The sequence below is a fragment of the Scyliorhinus canicula genome, chromosome 4, assembly GCF_902713615.1.
Source record: "Scyliorhinus canicula chromosome 4, sScyCan1.1, whole genome shotgun sequence".
Lineage (NCBI taxonomy): Eukaryota > Metazoa > Chordata > Chondrichthyes > Carcharhiniformes > Scyliorhinidae > Scyliorhinus > Scyliorhinus canicula.
In genome coordinates, this window is record NC_052149.1 from 86,508,356 (window position 1) to 86,517,831 (window position 9,476).

General features: G+C 42.8%; 1 protein-coding gene across 4 annotated transcripts in view; it reads left to right on the forward strand.

Annotated features, from left to right (window-relative positions):
• LOC119964747 (KN motif and ankyrin repeat domain-containing protein 1-like) overlaps positions 1-9,269 on the forward strand; it is a 100,400-nt gene extending 91,131 nt beyond the window's left edge. For 3 of the 4 annotated variants that reach the window (XM_038794678.1, XM_038794679.1, XM_038794680.1), the window contains exon 10: positions 8,368-8,573. In XM_038794678.1, the coding sequence (XP_038650606.1) occupies positions 8,368-8,469 (102 nt within the window). In that variant the 3' untranslated portion in view covers positions 8,470-8,573. Of the gene's footprint in view, positions 1-8,367 lie in introns of all 4 variants that reach the window. The other variant, XM_038794681.1, reaches the window with a different exon arrangement.
• Positions 9,270-9,476: the final 207 nt, after the last annotated feature.

A 9,476-nucleotide genomic window follows, 5' to 3' on the forward strand; every position in this document is an offset into this window, starting at 1 on the left:
TGACTGATTGCGGTCTATGGGTCAGGAAGTCGGGGAACCAATTGCAGAGGGAGGAGCCAAGTCCTAGGTTTGGGAGTTTGGATATGAGGTTCACTGGGATTATGGTGTTGAAGGCAGAGCTGTAGTCAATGAACAGGAGTCTGACATAGGAGTCCTTGTTGTCGAGATGCGTCAGAGATGAGTGTAGGGCCAGGGAGATAGCATCTGCTGTGGACTGGTTGTGGTGGTATGTTAATTGCAGTGGATGAAGGCAATCTGGAAGGTTGGAGTTGATGTGTCTCATGACTAACCTCTTGAAGCACTTCATAATAATAGATGTCAGAGCCACCGGACGGTAGTCATTGAGGCACAGTGCCTTGTTCGTCTTTGGCACCGGTATGACAGTGGTCTTCTTGAAGCAGGTGGGAATCTCGGAGCGGAGTTGGAGAGGTTAAAAATGTCTATGAATACATCCACCAGCTGGTCTGCACAGGATCTGAGTGCATGACCAGGGATTCCGTCAGGACCCGTTGCTTTCCGTGGGTTCACTTTCGAGAAGGTATGGGTTTGTCCGAAGGTATTGGTGCAGGTGACATTGATTCATTGGCTTCCTGCTCAGAACGAGTGAAGAATGCGTTGAGTTCATCAGGGAGGGGTGCTCTGTTGCTGGAGATTCTACTCAGCTTTGCTCTTTAGCCCATTCTGTTGTTTAAGCCATGCCAAAACCGACAAGAGTTTGTGTCGTTTGTCTGGAACTCTAGCTTAGTCTGGTATTTTCTCTTGGCTGCCCTAATGGCTTTGCGAAGGTACATAGATACATAGAAGATAGGAGGAGGTGGAGGCCTTTTTGCTCTTCGAGCCTGTTCCGCCATTCGTCACGATCATAGCTGATCATCCAACTCAATAGCCTAATCCTGCTTTCTCCCCATAGCCTTTGATCCCATTCTCCACAAGTGCTATATTCAGCCGCCTCTTAAATATATTCAAAGTTTTAGCATCAACTATTTCCTGTGGCAATGAATTCCACAGGCTCACCACTCTTTGTGTGAAGAAGTGTCTCCTTATCTCTGCCTGAAATGGTTGACCGTGAATCCTCAGGCTGTGACCCCTGGTTCTGGGCACACCTATCATTGGTAACATCTACCATGTCTAGCCCTGTTAGAATTTTATAAGTCTATATGAGATCCCCCCTCATTCTTCTGAACTCCAGCGAGAACAATCCTAACCTAGTCAATCTCTCCTCATGTGCCATCCATGGAATCAGTCTGGTAAACCTTAGCTGCACTCCCTCGAGGGCAAGAACATTCTTCCTCAGAGAAGGAGACCAAAACTGCACACGATACTCCAAGTGTGACCTCACCAAGGCACTGTACAGTTTCAGCAACACATCCCTGCTTCTCTACTTAAAACCTCTTGCAATTAAGGCCAACAATGAAATGAAAATGAAAAAATGAAATGAAAATCGCTTATTGTCACGAGTAGGCTTCAATGAAGTTACTGTGAAAAGCCTCTAGTCGCCACATTCCGGCGCCTGTCCGGGGAGGCTGGTACGGGAATCGAACCGTGCTGCTGGCCTGCTTGGTCTGCTTTAAAAACCAGTGATTCAGTGAGCTAAACCAGCCCCATTACATACCATTAGCCTTCTTTACCACCTGCTGCACCTGCATGCTTACCTTCAGCGAATGGTGCACAAGGACACCCAGGTCCCACTGCACACTACCCTCTCCCAATTTACAACTATTCAGGTAGTAATCTGCCTTCCTGTTTTTGCTTCCAAAAGGAATAACCTCACACTTATCCAAATTATACTGCATCTGCCATTGGTTTGCCCACTCACCCAACCTGTCCAGATCCTGCTGTAGGATCTCTGCATCCTCGTCACAATTCACCCTCCCAGCTAATTTGGTATCATCTGCAAACTTTGAGATGTTACATTTTGTTTCCTCGTCCAAATCATTAATATATATTGTGAATAGCTGGGGTCCCAGCACCGATCCTTGCGGTACCCCACTAGTTACTGCCTGCCAATTTGCAAAGGACCCATTAATCCCTACTCTTTGATTCCTCTCTGCCAACCAGTTTTCTATCCACATCAATACATTTGCCCCAATCCCATGCGCTTTAATTTTGCACAATAATCTCTTATGCGGGACTTTGTCAAATGCCTTCTGAAAGTCCAAATATACCACATAAGCTGGCTCCCCCTTGTCGACTGTACTGGTTACCTCTTCAAAGAATTCCAACAGATTTGTCAAGCATGATTTTCCCTTCATAAATCCATGCTGACTCTGACTGATCCTGCCACTGCTTTCTAAATGTTCCGCTATAAATTCCTTGATAATGGATTCAAGCATTTTCCCCACTACCGAGGTTAGGCTTACTGGTCTATAAGAACATAAGAACTAGGAGCAAGAGTTGGCCATCTGACCCCTCGAGCCTGCTCCGCCATTCAATGAGATCATGGCTGATCTTTTGTGGACTCAGCTTCACTTTCCAGCCCGAATACCATAACCCTTAATCCCTTTATTCTTCAAAAAACTATCCAGCTTTATCTTAAAAAACATTTAATGAAGGAGCCTCAACAACTTCACTGGGCAAGGTATTCCATAGATTCACAACCCTTTGGGTGAAGAATTTCCTCCTAAACTCAGTCCTAAATCTACTTCCCCTTATTTTGAGGCTATGCCTCCGAGTTCTGCTTTCACCCGCCAGTGGAAACAACCTGCCCGCATCTATCCTATCTGTTCCCTTCATAATTTTATATGTTTCTATAAGATCCCCACGCATCCTTCTAAATTCCGAGTACAGTCCCAGTCTACTCAACCTCTCCTCGTAATCCAACCCCTTCAGCTCTGGGATTAACCTAGTGAATCTCCTCTGCACACCCTCCTGCTCCAGTACGTCCTTTCTCAGGTAAGGAGACCAAAACTGAACACAATACTTCAGGTGTGGTCTCACTAACACCGTATACAATTGCAGTATAACCTCCCTAGTCTTAAACTCCATCCCTCTCGCAATGAAGGACAAAACTCCATTTGCCTTCTTAATCACCTGTTGCACCCGTAAACCAACTTTTTGCGACTCATGCACTAGCACACCCAGGTCTCTCTGCACAGCAGCATGTTTTAATATTTTATCATTTAAATAATAATCCCTTTTGCTGTTATTCCTACCAAAATGGATAGCATCACATTTGTCAACATTGTATTCCATCTGCCAGACCCTAGCCCATTCACTTAACCTATCTAAATCCTTCTGCAGACTTCCGGTGTCTTCTGCACTTTTTGCTTTACCACTCATCTTGATGTCATCTGCAAACTTGGACATGTTGCACTTGGTCCCCAACTCCAAATCATCTATGTAAAATGTGAACAATTGTGGGCCCAACACTGATCCCTGAGTGACACCACTAGCTACTGATTGCCAACCAGAGAAACACCCATTAATCTCCACTCTTTCCTTTTTATTAAGTAACCAATCCTCTATCCATGCTACTACTTTACCCTTAATGCCATGCATCTTTATCTGATGTAGCAACCTTTTGTGTGGCACCTTGCCAAAAGCTTTCTGGAAATTCAGATATATCACATCCATTGGCTCCCCGTTATCTACTGCACTGGTAATGTCCTCAAAAAATTCCACTAAATTAATTAGGCACGACCTGCCCTTTATGAACCCATGCTGCGTCTGCCGAATGGGACAATTTCTATCCAGATGCCTCGCTATTTCTTCCTTGATGATAGATTCCAGCATCTTCCCCACTACCGAGGTTAAGCTAACTGGCCTATAATTACCCACTTTCTGCCTACCTCCTTTTTTAAACAGTGGTGTCACGTTTGCTAATTTCCAATCCAGCGATTGTCTAGTGAATTTTGGTAAATTATCACTAGTGGATTTGCAATTTCCCTAGCCATCCCTTTTAGCACTCTGGGATGCATTCCATCAGGGTCAGAAGACTTGTCTACCTTTAGCCCCATTAGCTTGCCCATCACTACCTCCTTAGTGATAACAATCATCTCAAGGTCCTCACCTGTCATAGCCTCATTTCTATCAGTCACTGGCATGTTATTTGTGTCTTCCACTGTGAAGACCGACCCAAAAAACCTGTTCAGTTCCTCAGCCATTTCCTCATCTCCCATTATTAAAACTCCCTTCTCATCCTCTGAAGGACCAATATTTACCTTAGCCACTCTTTTTTGTTTTATATATTTGTAGAAACTTTTACTATCTGTTTTATATTCTGAACAAGTTTATTCTCATAATCTATTTTACTCTTCTTCATTGCTTTTTTGTAGCTTTCTGTTGCACCCTAATGATTTCCCAGTCCTCTAGTCTCCCATTAATCTTTGCCACTTTGTATGCTTTTTCCTTTAATTTGATACTCTCCCTTATTTCCTTAGATATCCACGGTCGATTTTCCCTCTGTCTACCGTCCTTCCTTTTTGTTGGTATAAACCTTTGGTGAGCACTGTGAAAAATCACTTGGAAGGTTCTCCACTGTTCCTCAACTGTTTTACCATAAAGTCTTTGCTCCCAGTCTACCTTAGCTAGCTCTTCTCTCATCCCATTATAATCCCCTTTGTTTATGCACAAAACACTAGTGTTTGATTTTACCTTCTCATCCTCCATCTGTCTTTTAAATTCCACCATATTGTGATCGCTCCTTCCGAGAGGATCCCTAACTATGAGATCATTAATCAATCCTGTCTCATTACACAGGACCAGATCTAGGACCGCTTGTTCCCTCGTAGGTTCCATTACATACTGTTCTAGGAAACTATCGCGGATACATTCTATAAACTCCTCCTCAAGGCTGCCTTGACCGACCTGGTTTAACCAATCGACATGTAGATTAAAATCCCCCATGATAACTGCTGTACCATTTCTACATGCATCCGTTATTTCTTTGTTTATTGCCTGCCCCACCATAATGTTACTATTTGGTGGCCTCTAGACTACTCTTATCAGTGACTTTTTCGCCTTAATTTTCCTGATTTCCACCCAAATGGATTCAACCTTATCCTCCATAGCACCGATGTCATCCCTTACTATTGCCCGGATGTCATCCTTAAATAACAGAGCAACACCACCTCCCTTACCATCCACTCTGTCCTTCCGAATAGTTTGATACCCTTGGATATTTAACTCCCAGTGATGACCATCTTTTAACCATGATTCAGTAATGGCCACTAAATCATAGTCATTCACGATGATTTGCATGTAACAACCGCCAAGTCGCTTTCCATTTATGTTTTTACTTCCTGTTTTATTCCTTTTAGTATTATTGGGCCTATTTACTGAGCTCCCCTCAGTCACTGTACCTTGTACTGTCGCCCTTTTTGATTTTTGACTATGGCCTCTCTGCCTTACACTTTCCTCCTTACTGCCTTTTGTTTCTGTCCCTGTTTTACTACCTTCCGACTTCCTGTATTGGTTCCCAGCCCCCGCTACATTAGTTTAAACACTCCCCAACCACCCGAGCAAATAGCCCCCCTAGGACATCAGTTCCAGTCCTGCCCCGGTGCAACCCGTCCAGTTTGTACCGGTCCCACCTCCCCCAGAACCAGTCCCAATACCCCAGGAATCTGAAACCCTCCCCCTGACACCATCCCATCAACCACGTATTAATCCTATATGTCCTGTCATTTCTACTCTGACTAGCACGTGGCACTGGTAGTGATCCTGAGATCACTACCTTCGAGGTCTGATTTCTTTACTTCCTTCTTAGCTCCCTGTATTCTACTTTTAGAACCTCATCCCATTTTTTACCTATGTCGTTTGTACTGATGTGTACCACGACTACTGGCTGTTCACCCTCCCCCTTCAGAATGTCCTGTACCCGCTCCGAACATCATTGTCAACATCATTGACCATAGCACCAGGGAGGCAACATACCATCCTGGAGTCTCATTTGCGACCACAAAAACGACTGTCTATTCCCCTTACAATTCCACGTTTTCTCTCTACCTCCCTTTTTGAATATCGGAGTGACATGACTACCCTCCAATCTTCAGGGACAGTTCCAGAGTCTATAGGATCCCAGAAGATGACCACCAATGCATCCACTGTTTCCAGAGCCATCTCCTTAAGCACTCTGGGATGCAGATTCTCAGGCCCTGGGGATTTATCCACCTTCAATCCCATCAGTTTTCCCAGCACCATTTCTCTACTAATGTTGATCTCCCTCAGTTCTTCCCTCCCACTAAACGTTTCATTCTCCAACATTCCTGGGATCTGATTTGTGTCCTCATTTATGAAGACAGAACCAAAGTATGTACTTAATTGCTCCTGTTAATTGTCCCTTATTATGCATTCCCCTGTTTCTGCCTGTAGTGGGCCTACATTTCTCATAACCAATCTCTTTCTCTTCACATATCTGTAGAAACTCTTAGTGTCAGTCTTTATGTTCTCTGCAAGCTTCCTTTCATACTGTACTTTCCCCTTCTTAATCAGCCAGGTCGGGCTGGGTCACATAGTCAAATCCAGCACCGGTGGTTGGGCTGGACACTCTTGGGATTGGGCCTCCATGTTGATTTTCTTCTTCAGATGTATCGAGGCACTGGGTGGGATCAGAATTGGTCGCATGGTTGGGTACCGGGTCGGGCATTTTGGATGCCATGTCAGGCGCTCTGGACGCAGGGGCAAGTTCCAGAAGAGGTCGGGGTCGGGCCTCTTTGTCGGGTCTCTTCTGCTTCCAGGTCGGGGTCAGTTTGCCCTTTGACTCCTGCTGGATCGCGTGGGCCGGGTCATGTGGGTTGGTCCTTGGAAGTTGGAGAATCTCCAGATCTGAAAATAAAGATAAAAGAACATGGTTAGTGATTATATAAGAGTTAAAATTGAGATTTAAACGGTTAGAGCGGTTATAAAAGATGTACAGTAAGAAGTCTTACAACACCAGGTTAAAGTCCAACAGGTTTGTTTCAAATCACTAGCTTTTGGAGGGCAGCTCGTGATGAAGGAGCTACGCTCTGAAAGTTAGTTATTCAAACAAACCTGTTGGACTTTAACCTGGTGTTGTAAGATTCTTATTGTGCCCACCCAAGTCCAACACCGGCATCTCGACATTATAAAAGATGTAGGAAGAGGATCTGTGGGCGTGACGTTGCAGAGAGTCACCATTCTCCATCGCCATCTTGAGGTAATGGTAAACTACTTTGCTCCTGGAGCCAGCTTTGCTACACAATATAATCTGATCTTCTAACTCAGCTCCACTTTCCCATCCAGACCCCATGTAACTGATAACAAGGAGGCAACATGCCATCCAGGAAGTACATCCGCAACCCCAGAAACCTCTGTCCATTTCCCTAACTATAGGGTCCCCCATTATTATTGCTTTCCTAATCTTCCTCTTGACCCCTGTAAGGCTGAGTCCCTCATGGTATTGGCCAGATGAACGATCGTTCTCACCAGTATTTCAAAACGGAATAATGGTTGGAGAGGTTTGCATTAAGGATTGAGATAAAGTAGAAAGAGCTGCTTCAATAATACTGACTTGGCAATACTCGATAACAGTACCGAGGACCCAAAGCAAAAAAATTGCTTCTTTTGTTTTGTGAGCACAAAAAAAAAATCATTAAAGCATGTATTTTCATTCCTTGGAACAATCTGCCTGAGTATACTTGTGAGTTAATTCTGAATAGATTAAATTGATTGGTTGGTGATTGGAAGTGATGTTGAAGTTTTTTTATTGTCTATTATTCATGAATATCAATTTGATGCAAATAATTTCTTGTATTTCAAGGTAACGTCTTAATTGCTACTGAAAGATAATTTCGAAGGAATATTGTTGTGATTGCTACTGACTATGTCTAAAATAATTATAGGGATTACTTCAAGCACCTCTGTTACTTCTGAGGTGCTTGTCAGTGGCATACAATAGTCCTGTACTTATAATGTTGCCTCAGGGTTCAGGGGAAGCAGTAACCATCGACCCCCTTCACTGTGACCTTTGGCAGTCTAGCTGTGTCTAGCTTGTAAGCAGACTGAAATTAAGTCTTTTTTTATTTAAACTGTTCAGGAAGACAAAGGAATGCTATTGAGAAGGAGGGTCAATTTGCATGAATCAAATGAATTTTTAAAAATTAAAATTCAGCAATCTGATAGAACTACTGCTCTTACAGTTTAATTTTTCTTTCCTTTGGGAATAAACCTGACTGCCACTTGGTAATTAGCCACAGCTGTGTGACTCAAAGCAATATATTTCACACACACACACACACAGAGTGGTAAGTGCAGTCTGCATCCCATTTCTCAGTGTTGTAACATTCCTCAGAATGGTTTGAACAAAACATTGGAAAAGAATGTGCCTTTTGACAAAACATTGTTGATGAATACTTGTCATCTGTCCGGTGTCCTACAATCTGTTTCTCTTTCTTGCTTCCCCTGCAGGATGATAGCACCGCGTTGACCATTGCTTTGCAAGCTGGGCAGAAGGCCACTGTTGAACTGTTGAACACCCACGTGGATCGTGGCACCTCGCCCACCCTTTGATTTACATTCTCTGCTGTCTCTCTTACACCTCCACAATCGGAAGCAAACAGTAAAGCCATTTATTTCTGGACTAGGAGCTGCAAACACTACAGTCTCACACCTCCAGATCGCTCATTTGAAAAGGCGCACAGCACTTTGAACTAAATGAGTTATGCTAAGTATTTTAGTACAACCTTAACCACCCATTTAAAAGTTATTTTTATGTGTGATAATCCAGCTTGATACACCATCCCCCCAGCCCCGATCATAATTTCTCATCTTAATAACTGTAACTGACTGTTCCAAATATACTGCTTCAAAACTTGTTATGTAATAATTCTGCAAAAATCCTGCTTTGTTTCAAACAAGATTGACATTAAATTCTGCATTGCATGTATGTTACCCAATGATATACGATGATCTCACAGTGCTCTAGTAGGTAAGATGCTTAAAAATAAATGACTCACTTCACATAATCTTGAATTAAATTATGCAAATCTCATTTCAATTATGACCAAAGTTTTCAAGCCTGGCACTTCTAGAACAAAGGGTGAATACAGACAACGTTTGATGCACAGTAACATTTATATTTATATGCTTGCAATTTCTTTAAATTCACAACTTTTACAAGAATCTTGGTGAAAATGCATTGACACTGAGCTGAAATGAGATGGTTTCAAGAACAACTAAATTGCTGTAACATTTGTTGTTTTACTCACATCACGGGAGCAGAATTCTGCTCATTTATAATATTTCTTGGATATTAAAATTCAGTTTATTGTTACTGCAATTTAGAATATTGATTAAAAAACATTGAAATAGTTGAGTATTTTCAATATACATCCTCACCCTGCTGATAGACAATTCCTGGGTGGGTCACTGGATAGAACAACCATCATACTTTAGTGTAGATTCTAAACCATTGGGTTATGCCAGGGGTCCAACACCAAATGGCCATGCTATTGAAGAAATATTTTTGGTCATTAACATGGATTTGTTTTCAGTCAATGTGGTTGGAAGATCAAATG